This window comes from Lucilia sericata, unplaced genomic scaffold (assembly GCF_015586225.1).
Source record: "Lucilia sericata isolate MDLA Ls3-8-SP2 unplaced genomic scaffold, ASM1558622v1 Contig000134F_arrow, whole genome shotgun sequence".
NCBI lineage: Eukaryota > Metazoa > Arthropoda > Insecta > Diptera > Calliphoridae > Lucilia > Lucilia sericata.
In genome coordinates this window covers 506,918-527,929 of record NW_023994166.1, presented here as the reverse complement: position 1 = coordinate 527,929, position 21,012 = coordinate 506,918, and the positions used below count along the sequence as shown (strand labels likewise).

At 27.7% G+C, this 21,012-nt stretch overlaps 2 protein-coding genes across 3 annotated transcripts; one reads left to right on the top strand and one right to left on the bottom strand.

The window, feature by feature from the left end:
- Positions 1 to 7,918: 7,918 nt before the first annotated feature.
- LOC119601007 (MICOS complex subunit MIC19) lies at positions 7,919 to 9,445 on the top strand. 2 transcript variants are annotated; one of them, XM_037951626.1, is made up of 3 exons: positions 7,919 to 8,034; positions 8,128 to 8,267; positions 8,612 to 9,445. In XM_037951626.1, exons 2-3 carry the CDS (start codon positions 8,147 to 8,149, stop codon positions 9,133 to 9,135), a joined length of 645 nt encoding a protein of 214 aa, XP_037807554.1. In that variant the 5' UTR covers positions 7,919 to 8,034; positions 8,128 to 8,146; the 3' UTR covers positions 9,136 to 9,445. The 2 variants fall into 2 exon arrangements, with proteins under 2 accessions (XP_037807554.1, XP_037807555.1); XM_037951627.1 differs by having other exon boundaries at positions 7,941 to 8,070.
- Positions 9,446 to 12,336: 2,891 nt separating this feature from the next.
- LOC119601003 (alkaline phosphatase 4) lies at positions 12,337 to 20,345 on the bottom strand. The gene is made up of 4 exons (XM_037951621.1): positions 19,827 to 20,345; positions 13,987 to 14,228; positions 13,236 to 13,922; positions 12,337 to 13,164 (listed from the first exon to the last, which is right to left on the bottom strand). Exons 1-4 carry the CDS (start codon positions 20,023 to 20,025, stop codon positions 12,523 to 12,525), a joined length of 1,770 nt encoding a protein of 589 aa, XP_037807549.1. The 5' UTR covers positions 20,026 to 20,345; the 3' UTR covers positions 12,337 to 12,522.
- Between the last annotated feature and the right edge of the window lie 667 nt (positions 20,346 to 21,012).

Here is a 21,012-nt window from a genome sequence, read left to right as displayed (position 1 = left end):
ACAAAAAAAAAAACCAAACAAAACAAGTAAGCAACATTAATCAGCTGTAAACAAATTTTGTTTTTCGTTTAAGTTTGTGTATAATATTAATAACAAATAAAATTTATAAATATCCTAAATACACAAACAGCAAAACCAGGGGGCAAAATCTGGCATTCGATATCGATCGAAACCTCGATATAATTTTAAAAAATTTTATTAGAAATTTTGTTCGCTTTCGAATGCCTCAATTTGGCCCCAGGAAAGAATACTTTAATAGTGACTTTTCGATATTTGTTAAAGTTCTGTTGCGATTTTTATAGGAATTCCAAAAACCTATTTTTCCACGTATGTGTAAAATTTGAACGACTTTTGTGTTATCGCATCCCAGGCCTGTCACACATTCCGATCGGAATAGTTTCAATTCATACGGATCGATTTTGTTTTAGCTTCTCCAAATTGACAAAAATTATTAAGACTAGAATCAAGTTTTTATTAAAATCATTTAATTAAGATACAAATTTCATTTCCACTTCAAAAGCTAAAAGTGGTTTTATTCTAAAAAAAAGAATCGTTTGTTGAAGAAGCAAAATACGGAAATAATTCTTCTTTCGATCGGTATGGAATTCTGTGTTAAGCTTTAAAAATCAAATAACTTATCACTACTTAGAACTTTGGATCAAATATTACTAGGACAGCATTACCAGATTACTCTTTACATATTTCGATTTCAAAGAAACATTTGTTGGATTTCAGTACGAATTTTTGAAAGAAAATCAATACAAATACTGAAACAAAAATAAAGAAAAATATATTTTTAAAAATCTTCTAAAAAATCAATTTTTTATGAAAAACATAAACGGTTTGCAAAATCACTTCGGAAAATTTGTCATTAGTACATAAAATAATACTTAATTTTGTTCTTATAGACACTAAAGTATACTAATTTATCCATCACACCAGGTTTTCCAGATATTATGTCATTAAATTTGAAAAACCCAGTTTTTTGTCTATATTTGAGACACTATAGCAACGTGAAGTTGCCTTTATTTATAAACTTTTTATATATCAACTGAAAGTCCAATCTCTCGACTTAAAAATAAATATTTAAGCTCTGTTATATTAACTTCCTTTGGAAAAGTATACTTTGGGATCGGGGTTTTGACTTTTTAAAAATTTTGTTGTCCTGAGTGATTAATATTGATCCACAAGGAGATTTTAAGACCATAACTTTTGGAAAATGACTAAAATGTTTTATAACTTGCAATATATTATAAAAAAAATTTTAAAAATTTAAAAGATCTTGTCCTATATTTCAAAACTTTATTAATGTTTAATTTTAAAACAAAATAAAGAACTTTTAAAAGTTTTTAGTTTAAAAAAGCAACATTTTCTTTAACTTTATATATGTAAATGATTTTATAAAATCTCTCGAACAAGTCACTACAAAGCATTCTTTTCAAAAAATATTTTTATATTTCTGTGGACTATAAAAAAATAAACTAAATTTTACAACTGTTTAACAAAAGTGTTTTTATTAAAAAGAAAAATACACTAAAAACCAACAAAAAAATAAAACAAATAACTATGTATGCAATATTTGCAAAATAAAAAAAAAAAACAAAAAATTTAGTAATGCAACAACTCACAAATTTAGTATAAAAATAAATTAAAAAAAAAAAAAATACAAAAAAAGAAAAATAAGAAACTTAAAAATGGAAATGAATTCATTTAATTCAAAAACAAAACAAAAAACAACAACAATTTAGTATAAGTTAAACAAAACTATATTATAGTTAGCGTAAAACAAACAAAATAAAAGTAAATTAAATTAAAAAAAAAATAAATATTTCTAATTTCTTTATATAAAGCTTATATATTTAAATAAAACGAAAATGAAAAGTAAAAGAAAACAAAACCAATTACTAAATATATTACATTATAGACTTAAAAAACTGATAAAAAGAAAATAATTTTGAATTTTTCTTAAGAAAATTCTTTAAATATTAATTCTAGTTTGCTTTTAACTTTAATAATTTAAAAAGTTTTAATAAAATTTTGTGTTAAATTCTTAAATTTTTTTGCATATTTACCATTTAATTTTTAAACAATTATTAGTTGTTTTATTTGTTTATTATTTTTATACTTATAAAAATGAACTCATTAATTTGTTAAGTTAATAATTCTTTATTTCTTTTAATTTTGCATATTTCATAAGCAAACCTATAAACAAAACAAAAAAAAAAAAAAAGTTTTATTCATTTAAAAACAAAATTTCATTTTAAATAAAATAAAAAATATTTAGTTATTATAAACTTACTTACATATTAAACACAAAAAAAATTATTTAGGTTTTTTTCAACTCTAGGCTTTTTTTCAAATTTTCTAACTACTATAACTTTCCTCTTATACTCCTTTTAACCCTATTCCCGCTAACTAGCATTTAAAACAAATTGAATTATAATTTTTTTAATATTATATAGTATATTTATTTTTATTATTTTTTTTTTTTTTTCAAAACATTTTTTAGTTTTTTTTTTTATCATTTTATTCAATATTCATTGGCAATTAGTAATTTAAACATAAAATATATCTTAATTTTCTCTTTTTTTAATATATTAGTTTTAAATAAATATTTAATATTTAAAAAATAAAAAAATATATATAAATATGAACAAAATTAAAAAATAATACTAAAATTTATCGAAAAATAAATATCCTTTATATAATAAAATAAAAACCCAACACATTAATTAATAATAATTAACTAAAAACAAAGAAAACACTGTAAAATATTAATATTAAAGTAATAATAAATCATACAAAATAAATTTAATACCTAAATATACAATTCTATATATAAAAACAAAACAAACAAATCTCATATGTTTCTTTTTTTTTTTAATTAAATTTTAACAGTGTCTTTTATTTTGATTTGTTTTATTTTATTACGTTAGTTTAATTAAAATTAATTAGTTTCATTTTTATTAAAAATAGTAGCAGCAGGAAATGTGTTTGCAAAACTGTAAATCCTTTTCAATTTTTCACCATAGTTTCATACATTTTTTTCTTCATTCTTAATAAACTTTTTCAGAAATTTTTTTTTTTTTTTGAAATTTTAAATGTTTTTTAGTTCAAAATTTCGGATATGGAATATTTTAATAAAAACAAAATTAAAAAAAAAAGTTAAAAAATTTTACATTTTTGCGCAAGTGTTTTATACCTTTGTTCCGTTTGAAATTTCTACAATTAATGTACATATGTATATTTTGAATCCTAATAGATAACACTATACGACAAAAATAAATACCTGGGAAGTGATATTATTTTTCTGAAAGATGGAACCGAACAAGAATATGTAGAACAAGAATATGTTTTTGAAATTTACCAAACACCTCCAAAATCTTGAGTTACGGGTAAAAAACCGGTTTTTCGTACCTTTAGTCACTTATAAGTCAGTAACTTAGTTAAATCTGAACCGATTTTAAGTTTCTCCACGGATTTAGAAAGTAGCCCTATCCCCCATATAAAGCATCCTTCAGAAAATCAGTTTATGAACAAATTTGTATTAAGAAAATGATCAATAACGTCGTCAATTGCTAACGGATTTTTAAAAACAAAGTTGCGTTTTTCTCATGAATAGACATGGGTTTCTAATCAATTAATAAATAGTACGGATCCTATATGAAATACTTTCAAAAAACATCTCCAAACTTGGACAACGGTGCAAAACTAAAATAAAAAATATGTTTGCTGATGAAATGCACACATATCTCTCCAGGTTACTTAAACGTTATATATGTCATTATAAAGGCCTCAGTTTCTGCTTTCTAAATCCGTAGAGAAACTTAAAATCGGTTCAAATTTAACTATGTTACTGACTTATAAGTGCCTAAAGGTACGAAAACCCGGTTTTTTACCCGTAACTCAAGATTTTGTAGGTGTTTGGCAAATTTCAAAAACATATTCTTATTCTACTCGGATCCACCTTTCAGAAAAATAGTGTCACTTTCCAGGTATTTCAATTTTCACTTATTTTGTCTTACTGTGTAATCCTTGAAGTCAAGTTAAGTTAAGATCTTGAACAATTCTATCAAATATGCTGCCGATAAATAACGGAAATATGAGCAAAATGATTTTGTTAAAATTTTGAATATATTTGGTAAATTGCTGATGTTCCCACCGAAAATGGCAATTTTTTTCATTCTAAGACACCAAATTCTCAAATTTTTTGTCCTGACGCTAATATTTGGTGAGTTGAATCAAGGAAAAAAGGGTCAAATTTTGAGGTTTTTATAATTTTTCCCATATTTCTAACAAAAACAAAATTTAGGAAAATTTCTTTAAATATGCTTTCATTGTCGTATCCAACAATTATGTGTGATTACAAAAGCAAAAACTATACAATAATCTAGTTAGAGGGTTCAGCATAAATCCATTGGACAGAGTGAAGTAGGATTGGCTAAGCTGTTGAATATGTGGTGCGTATCATGTGGATCTTGACCACAAGCACGGTCTATGCAAGACCAAGGGGCATTAAGCCTGTTGCTCAGTCCCAATCTTAGTTGTGCCAGAAATACTCTTGTTTGCAATGGGCGGTGGTACGCCATTCATACGGTATCCAGCAACCGAGGGATTAGTGGCATCTCTATGAATGTCATTCCAAGCTTCTGAATACGAGAACTTTTGTAATGGCCCCTGTACATAACTACTTATGTTCCCCTCGTATATACGACAACAATTTTTGGTGGTACATCATTAAAAACGCCTCTCGAAAACCTTTCACATAATGCCAAAATTTCCCTTTGAGTGTATTCGTTTGAGTGAAATATCCTTTGACCCAGTTAAACAATAATACTAACTTTTTGAACTCTAATAAACATAGGCAATATGTATATTAAATGAAAGGTAGATATTCGAACGACCTTTTATTTGATATACATGTATCAAAACATATGGTTTGTTGAGGATTTTTCTCCGATTATGAATAGACTACTTATCCGTCAACAAATAATCCGCAATTTGCGTAATTTTTTAAGTATCCACAAATTTAACCTTTAACCCTACAAGAAATGGTCTTACAATTTTGTAATGAAATCATTGCGTACGTTTACTACAAGACTGACATAACCGAATATTCGGATTTAATGAACTGATTTCTAATTTCAGGAATATTTGAATATTTCAATTTAGATGAAAAACAAATTAACCTCTATTATCTAAATCTGGGTTTCAAATTTATAAAAAATGCTGAAATGTTATTAATTATTCAAAATTATTTTTCTCGAAACTACTATTTTTTTAATCTTGTAGTAAATGAGCAATTAATTAGTCGTTTTTGAAGTGGAATTAGGATTTGTTTGTAATTATCGGTTTAAATAAATGAAATGATCAAATTGATCGAAATTTAAACCGTACTGACCCGAATGTGCGAATTGCTGAATTACTTCAATAAATGGTGTTAAAACCGCATTTCTTAAATTTTTTGAATTTGTTTAACAAAAATGAGCAAAGTTTTAAAAATTGTTGTTCTTTTTTGGACCGGAAACCGAAATGTCGACATCTTAAAAAGCTGTCAGGGTTTCAGACAGTAAAATTGAATCCTTAACAGAATTGTTATTTATTTTACAAGTTTTAAGGTATTTTCAAACTCAGTCAATGGATTATTGAATTTGACCGGAATTCTGAAAGACTTTTGATAAATTTTTGGTACAAAAAATAATTTAAGAATTATTTTGTATGTTTTACTGTTATACTTTGGTTTTACTTATATAAAACTAAAAACAGATTTTATTAAAATTTTCAAAATGATAATTTCAGTTCCGAAAGTTTTTCATGAACTAATGAAACGATTAATTTCGAATAACTAAATACCACGTATGTAATATTTCAATACATAAAGGATTAATTCCCTAATTAATTGTGATCCCGTGATTAATTGTTTTCCGCAATTTATGAAGCGAAAACATTAAGGAATAATAAGCAGGGAATTGAAATTATTCCGAATGCTATATACATATGTATATAGATCTGTTAATTTTGAAATGAAACATTTCAAACATTTATTTGCTCTTATAACTGTTGCATAACACATTCAACATTGCTAAATAACATTAATCTTAATCTTATCATTTAAATATCTATTGTATTTTTTTATTAGGCATTAAAAACAAAACTAAATTTTAAATATAGCATAAAAAGTGTAGTGTAAATAAATATTTGAGTTAAAAAATAAATAATTGTGTAAATTTCTAAAATAAAACAAATTTTAAATGGCAAAATTAATAATTTATAACCGTGATAAAAATGATATAAAATAATGCAAAAAAAAACTAAAAAAATAGCATAAAATATTAAAGATAAACACCTCAATATAAAAACAAAAACCATACATACATTGACCGAACGCAAGTTTACAGATTTAGTGTAGAGAGAAACAAATGATTTATTAAATACAACAACAAAATAATTTTGTTTCTTTCTTCTCAAATAAAATAGTCCATAATGAAGTCCAGAAAATTTCATTTTGAACAAAACCAATTTAGATATTAATATACAAATAAAGAAACAACTATATAATAATTAATTTATATTTATTTATTAAGACGACATTAATATAAAACAAATAGATGGGATATTAATAAAATAAAATATTTTTTTTTTTAATTTTTAAGGCTTCTCTTATGTGTAAATTAATAAAAATAAAAGAAACAAAAAAAATAAATACAAATATGTAATATTAAATAATAATTTTTATGTATCACTAAAATAAAACTAATTAAAAAAAAAAAAAAACAAAAATAAATGAAAATCAACAAACAAAAAACAATTAGAATATTAAGAAAATATACCAACAAACAACCATTCATTAATTTCCAAGAAAAAACAAAAAATTAAACAAAACACATTTAAAAGCCGAATATTTTAAAATCTAAAATTAAAGATTTTTAACAGTTTGTACAGCCAAATTGTAAAGCATACTTTTGGGGCTGTTTCATTTGATCAGATCTTAAAAACAATTGGATCAGATTTGATAAAAATGTTTGCTTGAACAAGAAGTCTGTATGTATGTACTTCTTAAAATGTTCTTATATGTAGAATTTCATCTCAAACTAGTTTATTTTCTTTATACTCCTAAAAGTGTGCTTCGCAATCTAGCGTAAAACAAACTGTTAATATTTTGAATATTAAAAGCAGTGATACCAAACAATTATATTTCAATAATAAATAATTCAGAACAAAGAAAATAATTAAACTATTATCTCAAAATCAATACAAAAGCCAACAAAAAGTTATCCAATCTTAATACTAAAATACAAACATGAAAAAAAAAACACAACTGAGAAAAACAAAGAAATAAAATGATAAATGGTAATAATAAAATGAAAAATAATTTTCAAAAAGTCTTTTTTTATTTGAAGAGGTTGGGAAAGTTAGGTGTAAAAATTATTTTTATTATTTTAAACTGAAGTATTACTGATTTATCAATTGAACAATTAACTTGAGAAAAAGCGGTGTCAAAAAATCTAGTGTCGGCCTGGAAAAATTTAATTTTTGTCGACGAAGGTAAAAAAGTTAAATTGCGCTGCTCCTTTAGGAGATAAATGTTGATGAACAAAACTATTATAGTCTGAGGTTCAGAAACTCAGTTTCCTCGACGTAATTCCTAGGAATTTTCCAATCAGTTTTCATAAAGGATGTTAGATAGGATCTCATACCGACGAAAGCATTATCAAGTTTAATGTCCAATAATATTTGCCGATTGTTGTTAGACGACCAAAATGGAAAAAGTGTAAAGAACATTAAAAAGAAAAACCAAATTCACATAAAAAATTGTGTATTGTAGTCTAAAAATATAATTTTCCTGCCATGTGTATTTGTTTTTTTTCATCTGGCAATGCCTATTAAAATAATTACTACACGAACCAGCCTGTTGTATTTTGTTTTCATCAACTGTCAAAATTTAATAATAGTGTTACTCTGACACATACACGTTTGATGGATTTTTTTTGTTAAATTCTATTGTCCGGAGGAGATTTTGCTGAACTTCCAAAGGTTGTTTTATTTGGCAAAAATTTTATACATAAACAAGTAAATAAGTATCACAAGTGTATTAACTTTTTAATTTTTTCCTTATTTGCCCATTAGAAAACGATAAAGAAACAAAATGGGAGCAGCACATTCGTCAGAACCCAGATCCGTATCTATGGATAATCCAACACCGGCTGGTGTTATTGATATATCCGATGATGTAGTGAATCGTTTAAAACAAGGCATTACCAAACAGGGTAAGTTGTCGTTGCTGTATTCAACTTTAATCTACTCAATGGCCAATAGTGAACAAAATCAATAGAAAATTGTTGAAGTAATTTGGCTTTATGAAAAGTGTCATCAAAATTTTTTTAATTTTTTTGTGATTATGCAACCATATACAAGACAAAATACAAAACTTATTTATTTATCCAAGTATTTCATAAATTTTGTTAGAAAAATTAAATATAAAAGAAAACAAAAACTGTATCAAGAGTTCTGAAATACTTAAAGCTTAACACATTATTCCCTTCATAACAATTATTTGTTGTATCTTTTGAAGATGTCACTACAAATAACCGAAATTTGTTTTCTTTTTCAGCTAAGGAAAATGCTAAAGCTGAAGCTGCAGCCTCACCCAAAAAAGAAGCTCCACCCAAGGCAGCAACTGCTGCTGCTACATCAGCTGCTCCAGCTAGACAACCTACAGTTGTTTATAAAAATCCTCCACCAGTAGTTTATGCTGCTCCCAGTGGTCACACACTAAGCGCCATTGATGTTCATCGCCAAAAAGAGGTGGAGTTGCAACAAAACGACGCCATGTGGCGCCAACGTATGGCACAATTGGAACAGACTCTTAAAAAGACCAATGCCATAATGGAAACTGAATATTCCTCGGCGGTAGAAGATGTACGCAAACGTTTTGCCACAGCTTCACCCATCCATCAACTGCCACCATGCCAGGATCTTAAAGCACAAGTAATTGCCTGTTATCGTGCTCATCCCGGCGAGACTCTAAAATGTGCCGAAGAAGTGGCTGCTTTCCGTAACTGTGTTAATTTGAATCGCATTAAAAAAATTGATGCTGCCGATGCACCCCAAGTGAAACCACCAAAAGCAGCATAACCATTTGGTTCCCGCTAAACGTTTTACAAATGTGTAAAGTCTGCTGTCTTTTAAACTGGGCGTTTCTACCGACTATGGATGCATCCTAGTCCTCTAATAGTTTAATAAAAAATACCTCCTTAATTTTTAACTTTTGTGGCAGTCTTTAGTTGTTTTCCGTTTAATTTTCTCAAAAAATCTTGATTTTCTGCTGCAAGTGTATTTAAAATGAAAATGTCGATAAACATTAAAGTGAATGATGAAATTGATGAAAATGTGCAACTTGTAAAGTGATTCATTAAAAAAGGAAACTAATTTAAATATACATCAACGAAACCTGTGTTTAATTACTACAATCAAGAAACCTTATTTTAAAATTAAGATTTAAGTTGAAACTGTATAGTAAGCAGATCGTTAGGATTTAAATTTTTCAAGATTGCAAAATAATTTCAAAAATTATTTATATTTTGTTTGGTAAGTTTAGTACATTATTAAAAGAAAAGAAACCCTAGGGACAATTATTTTTTTTAATGCTACTTTCAATGTATATTAATTGATTAAATAATTACATTATTTTCTCTGGAGATTTTAGATTTTTTTACAAAAAAAAATCGAGTTTTGAACATCATATGTATTATTTTTTTTTTTGAATAGTAATTTTCGTAAATTATTCGATTTTCGATGTAAATTCGTTATTTTTCAATTATACACTCAAGGAACTAGAGCAGAAACTTTTTTTATTTCCGAAATTCATTATTTACTCAAACTGTCGCAATTTACGAAAATAAATTTTTGACTTTTTAAATAAAAATTTGGGAAGGGCGTTTTAAAGAACTGGCTTAAGCGATCGGCAAAATAAAAAAAATAAGATCCATCAAAAGCTTGGGCATTAAATTCTATAAAACTATACTATACAACTTGTATAATACAAGTATTTTCTATCTAGTTATGAGCATTAAAGTAATTTTCTAAAGAGCACTTCATATGGATGGAGGGAGATTTTGTTCCTATATAACTTCTTCATATCGAATTTCATTGCTATGCTGGTACTTTTAAGAGCTTTAAAGTAATTTTCTGAAGGGGAGCTTAGGGTAAATTATGGACAGTTCATTATAAAATTAAGGAAAATTTGCTTAAGTTGAATTTTATTTCCATAAAGGTATTATCAGGCCTGTCACAGAATTTCAGACCGATCAAAAGTGGAATTATTTCCGTATTTTTGCTTCTTTAGAAAAAGAAAACGAAAAATTCTTTCGAAATAAAACAACTTTCAGTTTTTAAAGTGGAATTGAAATTTTAATGAATTTAATGTTTATTCTTAAAGTTTCAATAAAAATAATCTTTACTAAAATACGATTCTGGTTTTGATAAGCTTTGATAATAACACTAATTTTTATGTGAACTAACTACATAATTCGGAATTTGGAGAAGCTTAAACAAAATCGATCGGAATAATAATAAAAATAATGATATGCGATTTAAGTATATGGGAGATGTCACGCCAACAGCTGCATGTTTACCCATTTTCCTCAAACGTTAATATCGTCACCTGAAATGCAAAAGGGCGTAACAACACTTTTCAAAATTTTACAGGAGAGACAAAAAACTAAATGAAATAAAATCAATTTTTTTTATAAAAATTTATACATGTATTATGTTTGCTCACAAATTTTAAGGACTTTCAGACGGGTGGAAATGATTGGATTTGTTGTTACGCCTTTTTGAATTTCATATTAATATAGTCAGTCCGTGTTTTTGACAATAGAGTCCTAAAAATTTTCAACAACATGTATTTTGATGCAGTGAACCATTTTCAGTCAAAAGATCAAATTTAAAATTTTTGGTTGTTTGGTTTGCATTTCAGGTGACGATATGGATTTTAATGTTACCTATGCAAATTTAACGGTTCTACTTCTATATATACAGTTTTTTCTATTTGATTTATGTGGGAGGTGCCACGCTACCTATTGCAAGTACACATATTTGTTCCAAACGTTCATATAGATCTCAATGTTGCAAAATTTAAAGATTCTACCTTTAATAGTTTCCAGATATACGAATTTTTGTATTTAATTGCTATAGAAGATGCTTAGACCGCCCCCCCCCTAATGAAAGTCCGCCCATATTATTCAAACGTTAATATGGATTTTATTATTACCCATGCATTTTATGATTATAGCTCTAAAAGTTTCCCAGTTAAACTAATTTTTGTATTTAAATCATAGGGAAACTGTCAAGCCTCTATTGCAAGTCTCCAGATTTTTTCTCCAAATGTTACATGAATTAATGAATGTGGGATTGGGCGTGGCCACGGTACCTAGGCCGGCCCCAAGTGTTCTAAGGATGTTAAATTGTCTACACAAAATTTGAGGAATCTACCTGTTTCAGTTTCAGTCGCCTACTTTAAATTTCGAAACAAGTAGCATATAGTTCCTTCCAGACATACGTGAATATACTGTGAAAATTTTAAGAAATTCGTTCTAGCCGTTTAGCCGTCTATATATGTACTTCAAACAAACCCACAAACAAACAAATCCACAAACCCACAAATAAACAAACATTCATATTTATGTATGTATTTAGATATATGTAGATTTATTTTATTATTTGATTTTTTGATAGTAAAGTGATACATTCTTATTTGGGAACCAGTGATGCCTGGTCGGTTTTACAAGACCTTGATTGAGCATGTGGACTCTTAACGTAGACATCAATACACCACTCAAATTTTAAAATAATCGGTTCGGCGGTTTAAGTAATTTACTAAAATTTAGTACTAGGGCGCTATCTTATGGATAGTTTTAAAACTTAAAAGGAAATTTTTAATTCTTGAGTTTATCGATTACTTAGAAACATTACTCTTTTATTATTTATATAGATTTATTGGGAAATTTTAGATTTTTCATATGAAAATCGATTTTTCGTTTATTTATTTGGCGAACTATTGATTGGTTCAGTAATTACAGTTTTAAGTTACATATTTTCCCAATGCTTATTTACTGCACTAAATACGACTTTCATGGAAAATCACAAATTTATAGCAAAATTTTTTCATAAAATTTTGATTTTTGATGCAAATCAAGCTTTTTCGTTACGGTTATGTTACAAGATTTGACTTTTTTATCTAAAAAATATAGATGAAAATCTGAAACTTTTTGCGATTTCATCGATAGCCAGAGATTGATGTTATGGGCCCAAATAAAAACTTTTCAACACGAATGTTATATTATTGATCTTTAGAACAGTTTCTTTCTTTTATTTTTTTTACTATTATTACATTTTTCATTTATCTTAAATTATTTAAATATACATACTTTTTTTAAAATATTACTTTTAACTTAAATATTATAATTAACTTGAACTAATTTTATTTATACAGCAAAACAAACAAAACAAAATTATTTAATACTAAAATTTACGAATAAAGTGCATTAAACACACAGCCAAGAGTAAAAATACTGGAACAGTTACTGTTACTGCTCCACTTTTACATGTATCATCGAATGTTTTTGCCGGACCCATACAACCGGCATAACTCATAATAAACGCTAAATAGTTTTGCTCAAATACACCACGTACTAAACTGGAACCGGGACCATGAGCAAAAACAATAACATCTTCACCACCATGCGATTCGTCTTTCAAGGGTACAGTGGCCATATGGCGATAAGTAGGAGAATCACGTTGTTCTTTAGTCATTTGTGTCAATGGTAGCCAAATATCGGTTGGGGAACCGGTATTAACGGTACCATTGGCCAGATGTTCGTAAAATCCGGGACCATTAGCATACATAATGGTTTCATAGGCGAAAATATCTGATGTTTTGTTAGCAAGTCCTAAAATATTGGCACCACGTTTGGGGTAACCGTTGAGAGTTACGGAATGTGAATGATCAGCTGTTACAAGAATAAGAGTTTCATCAGCATTGGTCTTCTCTACGGCAGCAGCAATAGCTTTATCGAATTCAAAAAGTTCGTGTAAAGCAGTATGGGCATAATTCTGATGATGGGCTTGATCAATACGACCACCTTCAACTAGCAAAACATAGCCCTAGAATAAGGTAAGGAGATAATTTTTAATGAGTTTAATTTTGTGGTTTTTGGTTTGTATTATATACTTACATTGGAATTAGTACCACGTTCCAATACCTCAATAGCTGCTTCTGTCATTTCCTTCAATGAAGGTTCGCCTTCCTCTCTGGCTATGGAGTAGGTAATGTGGTTATTACGGAACAAACCCATAAGACTATTGACCTTTTTCAAATCAACTTCTTTCAATTCGTTTATGCTCTTAACGAATACTCTACTATCATTGATGGATTTACCATAGTCCAACCATTTTTGTGGCAAATTCAAACCATCTGAACGGCCACAAATATCTTCAGTATCACCCTCAAATTCTACGGTGCGAACTTCATTAAGATTAGCAGCACCAAGTGGTTTAAGACCACCACCCATTATAACATTGAACTTATTGCCAGGATTTGTTTCCACAAGTTGTCTTGCAATATCTACGTAATAAGGTTTCGATTCATCTGGTACTTTGTTATCACATTCCCAATCACGATGATAGATATTGGCATAAGTAGCAGCTGGTGTAGCGTGTGTAATACGAGTTGTTGTAACAATGCCAGTACGTTTATTTTCCGCTTGAGCCCAGTCCATAATTGAAGTTAAACGTCCCTGTTTACCATCGGTTTTGGAGCGTGTTGTATCCATGCCAATAGCTCCATAATCAGATTTACTGCCACAAAACATGGCTGTAGCTGTACCAGCAGAATCGGGTACTTGTTTGTCCACATTGTAGGTCTGTAAAGATTAATAATTATTAGAAATACTGATGTCTAAATTCGGTTAGGGTGTATTTTTATACCTTTGCTAAACCAGTATAAGGAAATTCATCAAAGGCCAACATTTCCTCTTCACCATGACCATGTTTCAAATATTGTCCCTTGTATATACGACCAGCAGTGATTGTTGTCAAACCCATACCATCACCCACAAATACAATAATGTTTTTGGCTTTACGTTTGTAAGCATTTTCCTTATTCTTTTGGGCATTCTTTATGATTTTACCCAACTGCTTAAAAGCTGTATTATACCAGAATTGAGCGTCTGAAAGAAAGAACAAAAATGTTTATAATTTTGTTAAGAATATAATATTCAAAATATTGGTAAAGAATACTCATGTTATTTTTTTAATTTAGATTTGGAATACTTTTTTTTTTTTTTTTTGTTAAGATCATTTTTAAAGATTTTGCAAAACAAATTATATAATTTTATGCAAAACATGTTCCGGTTCTTTTTTTCAACTGAGAAGTTTTAGTCTTTTTTAAGTGTTAAAAATTTTAATTTTAATTTAAATTTTGTTTAAAAACAAATATCACGAAATCAAAAACCAAAAATTCAAAACATGTTACGGTATTTTTTTGCCAAAAATTATTAAAATTGTAATCACAACTTTGCAATGGTCGAGAAAATAAGCTTTAGTGGAAAGGAATAAAATATTTGTCACCCTACTGGTACGTTGGGAGTATGGACTGATTTTAGTTCTAACGTACCAATGCGGGCTTTTTAATATCTTTCAGTTAATCTGAGAGTTTAGAACTGCTTACGAACTTGTTTTGTTTTCTTAATAAAAAATTAGGTTAAGATGAATATTATCACCTTTTGATAGGAGGTTAAGTGATTTGTGCTCTTTCTATAAACAGGAACTAGTAGTAAGTCTCATCAAAATTTTCGCAAGGAGTTAATAAAAACTGTCCGATGAATAATATAAATACACCTTTCTCCACAGTGTTTTTATAAATTTGTTTTTAACAATAACAAAATGCCAAACACGTGCCAATAATTTTTTTTAAATTTTGCTCTTTTTTTTTTAAAGTTATTCCCAGAATTTTTTTGTTTTAACTCATAAATTTGAAATGTCATTTAGTTTAAACAATTAACAACTAATTTAGGCTTACACAAATATTCAACAACGTAATTTGTTTAAATAAGTGGGAAAAAATGCTTAAAAAAATATATTTGAGGAAAATGTAAAAGTCACGTTTTCCTCTATATTTAAATATTTAACACAAAAACAGATACACTTTTTTTTACAATATCTAACAAATAAATTAATTGGTCATTATATTAAAAATAAAAACAATTAAACAAATATACTGTAATTAAACAACAACTTATAGGGATTTTTTTGCTTAAATCAAACAAGATAAAATAAGCAATTAACATTTCATTTGTCAGTAGATTTTCCTACAGTTAATGTGCTAAACGCTTGGAAGTTAAATTTAATTCCAGATCAATCATAAACACAATTATAGTGAATTAATCAGTTAGAAATCCCCCTTTATATTATTTGCATTTTGAAAGCGTTAAACTTTAATTGATAATTTGTTTTCAAAACGTATAAAATGCTTGCTGAAGCGAGCTCAATATTAGTATACAAATCACGTGAATGGTTTGTGGTTTAAGTTCATTGCATGAAAATAAAATTACGAGTAAAAATAGCCATAAATCATAAATACAACTTAATTTTTACAACTTGACAAAAAAGTACCGACCTTGTGGAAGTTGTATTAGGGTTTAGGTGTTTGGGTAAATAGTTTTAATCGTTTTAAACCGAACTTTGGGAGCTGTATTTTACTTTGGGTGTAGTTTTTTTTGCGTTTGAATAAATACTTATTGCATTGGATATGGGAAATTTCGTGTCAAGTGACACAATATAAAAAAATCGATTTGGATGAAATTTGCACAAAGGTTAGTACTATTGGATAGTAGGCCACACACAGATTTTCCGCTCTAACGGTCAAGAACTGGCGTAATTAGAGGGGTCAAAGTTGGATATTTTGGTAGAATAGGGTTTTTTTTAAATGATTGCAACTTTATATATATAATTTTTATATTTAACTCGTTGACGCACACATACTTTTTGAGAAATTCGTGGACTTCATTAAATTCTACGAGTATTGCCAGAATATAAATTTTAATAAAAAATGTTGTTGATATAATAAAACTATATTATTTTATTGTTAAAATAATGTTGAAGAATTAAAAAAAAAACTTTATTATACTCCAAATAAAAGTGAAATCAATATTAAAAAAATAACACTATCTGACGGCTAGACATCATTTACATCTACGAGCTACCGTGCTCGACGTCTATATCTCTCATTTACGTCAACGTATTAATTAATTAATTAATGTTAAAACCTTTTAAAACAAAGTTCATTGACCTACATATCAGTTATATTCACTTTTAAATGATTCTGAATTTAAATTTTGTCATAATGTTCAAGACAGTGAAGATTTTTTCAGTTATTAATATTCCATTTACTGTATTTTACAAACTTATGGTTGAAACGTTAATACATTCAAATTATGAAACAGTAACCAAATAAACCAAATTCCATTAAAATATAAAAATAACTGCTGCGTAAGAACTTAGTAAATAATGTTTATTATTTTAATTTTGGTAAAACAATAAACACCAGACTGACAAAAAACGATGTGTTGTTAAAAAGAAATCACCTTCCTTGAAATTTTTTTTTTTGAATTTTTTATTTGTCAAGTTCAAAGATAATAACTTAAGAGTTGCCATTAGTTTAAGAGAGATAGCGACAATTGAGTTGAAGAAATTCTTTGGATTTCACAATTGAACTTTTTAATTCTGCTTAATTGAACTTCTAATATTATGGACATTTTTATACCCACCATCAAAAAAGATAAGGGGGAATATATTGTTTTTGTCATTCCGTTTGTAACACATTGAAATATCCAACTAAGTCCCATAAAAGTATATACATTCTGGGTCCTTATTAGATTCTAAGACGATCTAGCCATGTCCGTCCGTCTGTGTATCCGTCTGTCCGTCAGTTTGTTTGGTATTGAAAATGGGCAATATCGGTCCACGATTTCGCCTAGCCCCCATATAAGGTCAGAAAATTACTTTATTGCTCATAACTGGTTAAAAAAAGCATCAATATCGGTGAAATTCGGCACCAATACGTTTTATATGAACATAAATCTCTTTCTAAAATTTTAGAAGAATAGGCCTATAATTGACCCTACCCCCCATATAAAGTCCCCTTCACAAAATGACTTTAACGCTCGTAACTGTCTAAAAGAAACATATATAGCGGTGAAATTCGACAGGAACATATTTTATAGGAACGTAAATCTCTTAGTAAAATTTTACAAGGATCGCTCCATAATTGACCCTACCCTCCATATAAGGTCCCCTTCAGAAAATGACTTTAGTGCTCATATCTGACCTTAAGAAGCATATATAGCAATGAAATTCGACATAAAAAAGTTATATAGGAACTAAAATCATTTTCATAAATTTTATGAGGATGGGTCCATAATTGACCCTACCCCCATATAAGGTCCCCCAGAAAATGAGTTTATTTATAAGAAAGCATTCCTTTTCGGCAATGTTTTGATGGTGGGTATACAAGATTCGGCACAGCCGAATATAACACTCTTAGTTGTTAAGATTTCGATTTCAAAGGTATTTCAAGCGTCAATATCGAGACACTATGGCTTATTGATCATGGTATTAAAAAATTAAAATAAATTTCATTTAAATTTATTTTTAATTTTGAAGTTTTGTAGGTAACTCTGTTTCACTAATTGCTATTTACTTTCCTTTTCTAATGAAATGTTTTTCTAAATGAGATAATACTGCGTAAAGTATAAAGATATTATTCAAAAAGGAATTCAAAAATAAAAACAACCTTGACCGAGCAAACATGATAAAAAGTATTACTTGTATATTTTCATCACAAACATAAGAAACGTGAATGTTGGCATAATGTTAAACATGTGATGGAAAAGTTATATCTTACTTAATAAGTTAAATAATACGTATCTAGTACGCAAAGAGTAGATAAATCCAATAAATAAAAATATAAAATGACTAAGATATTTGTATATCTTCTTATTTGGACTGAGAAAAGATCTAAGTATAAAGTAAAGGTTCTAAGAAATATTTAAATGGGTTTATTAAAAGTCTAGTTGTCAATATTATGTATGATATTCACTTCACTTGCTAATTTTAATTTAAAATTTGAAGTTAATCTGTTTAGCAACTAAATCTAAAGTTTTTTTCCGAATCTTTTTTAAATTTAAAATCAAATGTAACTGAAATATTTTGTAAAGATCAGATTAAATACATATATTAATTTGTATTATATATTTCCTATAAGTTTCACAAAACAATTCAATTAAATTTATTTCAATAACACAACTATTAACTATTTCATTTAAGTATTTTTTTCAATGCCAGTTGTATAAATATTTAATTTATTAAACGTTTTATTACTTGAATTGTTCGAAATTTCGTTTGTCTCCTATAACAATCAAAATTTTCTTGCAAACATATTACTACAATAAATATAATATAATATTTGTCTATAACTTTCTAATACTTTTAAAACGCATATACTTATATAATTTTGAAAATAAATAGAACCAGTAAGAATCTTATATACCCTTCACAATATTGTGTTTAAACTTTAAACTTTAAAGTATAATTTTATACAATTTAAATTTATTTAAATTTTCCCGCTTTAGCAATAACAAAACAAAAAACAACAAGAAACGAAACAACGTCAAACGTAAAGTAACACAAAACAAAATACCCAAATCAATAAAACCAACACACATCCAAACATACGTTTTTTCTTCCAATAAGCAATGTTGTTGTTGCTTTTTTGTCAATTGTCTTTTTTTGATAAAATTTTCAGATGTTGTCTCGGATTTTTGCTCATATCTTCGTTATTTATATTCCTATTTTGCTGATTTTAAATATCAAACTTCTTCAAAGCAATTCTAACAGAATTATTTGCCTCCAGAAGATATCTGGGGTCTTCAGAAAATTGATTTTAACAGACACACAGACGGACAGAAATACAGGCAGAAAAACTGACAGAAAGACCGACAGATAGACAGGAAGACAGACGGACATGGGTCGGAAAATTATATTGTGGAAATTACAAACGGAATGACAAACTTATATATACCCTTCTCATAAAAATTGCCTTGACAAAAGAAACTGTTGTCATAATTAAATTGTACATTTTCTAGTATAGAAAAATTATATATGCAATATTATTAAGTTATTCCCCTTATCTTTTCTATAAATAGAATTATATAACGTTTGTTTTTCTTTCGAAAAACGTGACACAAAAAAACCCATTATTCTAAGATCTATAATTATAAATATTTATGAAATTAAAATCAATGTATGATAGCTACAACTACTAACAGACTTAATTGTTGAGTTCATTATTTGTCGTATAAGTTTTATATGTTCCGATTTTACTATAATTGTACTAATGCAATATTTTAAACTATACATATTTGTATTATGTCAAATTTAGGCTAATTCTATTAGTTTCTAACTATTTCCACTTTGAAGTTAATCTATGTATGTATTTCTAACTTCAATAAACTACTCAGATTTAAAATACATACATACATATACGTATATGTATATAAAACGTCCTTCACAAATTTGAATACCTTTCGAGGAAAGACGTAGTCGCGAGACTAGTTTCTAGGCGGACCGGATTTAGTGCTATTGATAATATTTTCGACCAGGAATGTTTAAAACTTCCTAAATCCAAAAATCAGCATACAAATTTCATTTCTATTTAAAAATTCAATAAAGAATTCCTAATAATAAACCGAAATTCAATATCTACTTACTCTCAATATCCTTGTCATCTTTATCATAATCGGTATTTGCTCTTGCTGATGGTTGTTGCTCTACAGCTACAAATTCCGGACCAACATCGGTGGCATTTAACGTGCGTATAGCCGTGGGAGGTAAATTCGTTGTTATGCCACCAAATACACACGATAGCGTTAAAATTCCAAAAATGCACACAAATTTCACATTCAACATTTTGTCGAGTTTAAGTAAAACGAAAACGTAAAAATATCACAGTTTAATAATTCTACACTTAAATACACAAATTAATTCATTAAAACACGAAAAGATAATTATTTAAAATTTAACGTTGAATTATTTTCGGTTTTCCGCTCAACAAAATATTTAATTTAACTTTACAGACAGTTCCTCCAAACTGACTACTCAAGCAGAACTTGTTGCAAAATTATATCGAAAATGTTAAGAATCGTGTATGTTTTGTTTTGTATTCAAAAGATACACCACCCGAATGTTGTGTATCTAATGGATCTGCTGCTACGACTACGATCTTAATGTTACAGCGCCGTTATATTAATACTTTAGCTAAACTTCTAAAATGACAATACTTCTACGACAGATTTTATAGTATATTTACAATTATAATAATAATAATAATAAAATAATAACAATAATATAATAAAAAAAAGCACAACAGCAACAATAACAGTACAGAAAAACAGCATTTAGTTAGTTGACTGCTTATGACGATTTATATTTAGTACTGGTACTTAAACACGTTAAATTCATTTGCTTTCATACATACATACACACATCTACATACCTAGCGATCGTACATATTTCTCAGATACTTTTACTTACTTGTGTGTACGAAAGATTTTTTTTTTGAAAACGAGATATTCATACATTTGTCACTCATTCAACTTATATTACGTTGAGTATGGATGTATGTATCTGTTTATTCAATTTTTAAGAAATTTAAACTGTACAGACAGTTTGCGAGAGTACGAGTATTTTTTTCACAAATTCTCGTGATAAACATACATTTTAGACATTTTTTATAAAGTGATTTGCATCTGTTAATTATGTGATATTTATGATCATCACTAATGTGTTTTATGAGGAAACTTAGAGTAAAATGTTTATTTATAGGAAAGAGAATTTAATGATTTAAATTTTACTTTTTATGCATTCATGTAGTAAATTAGCTTTAAATAGCAAATC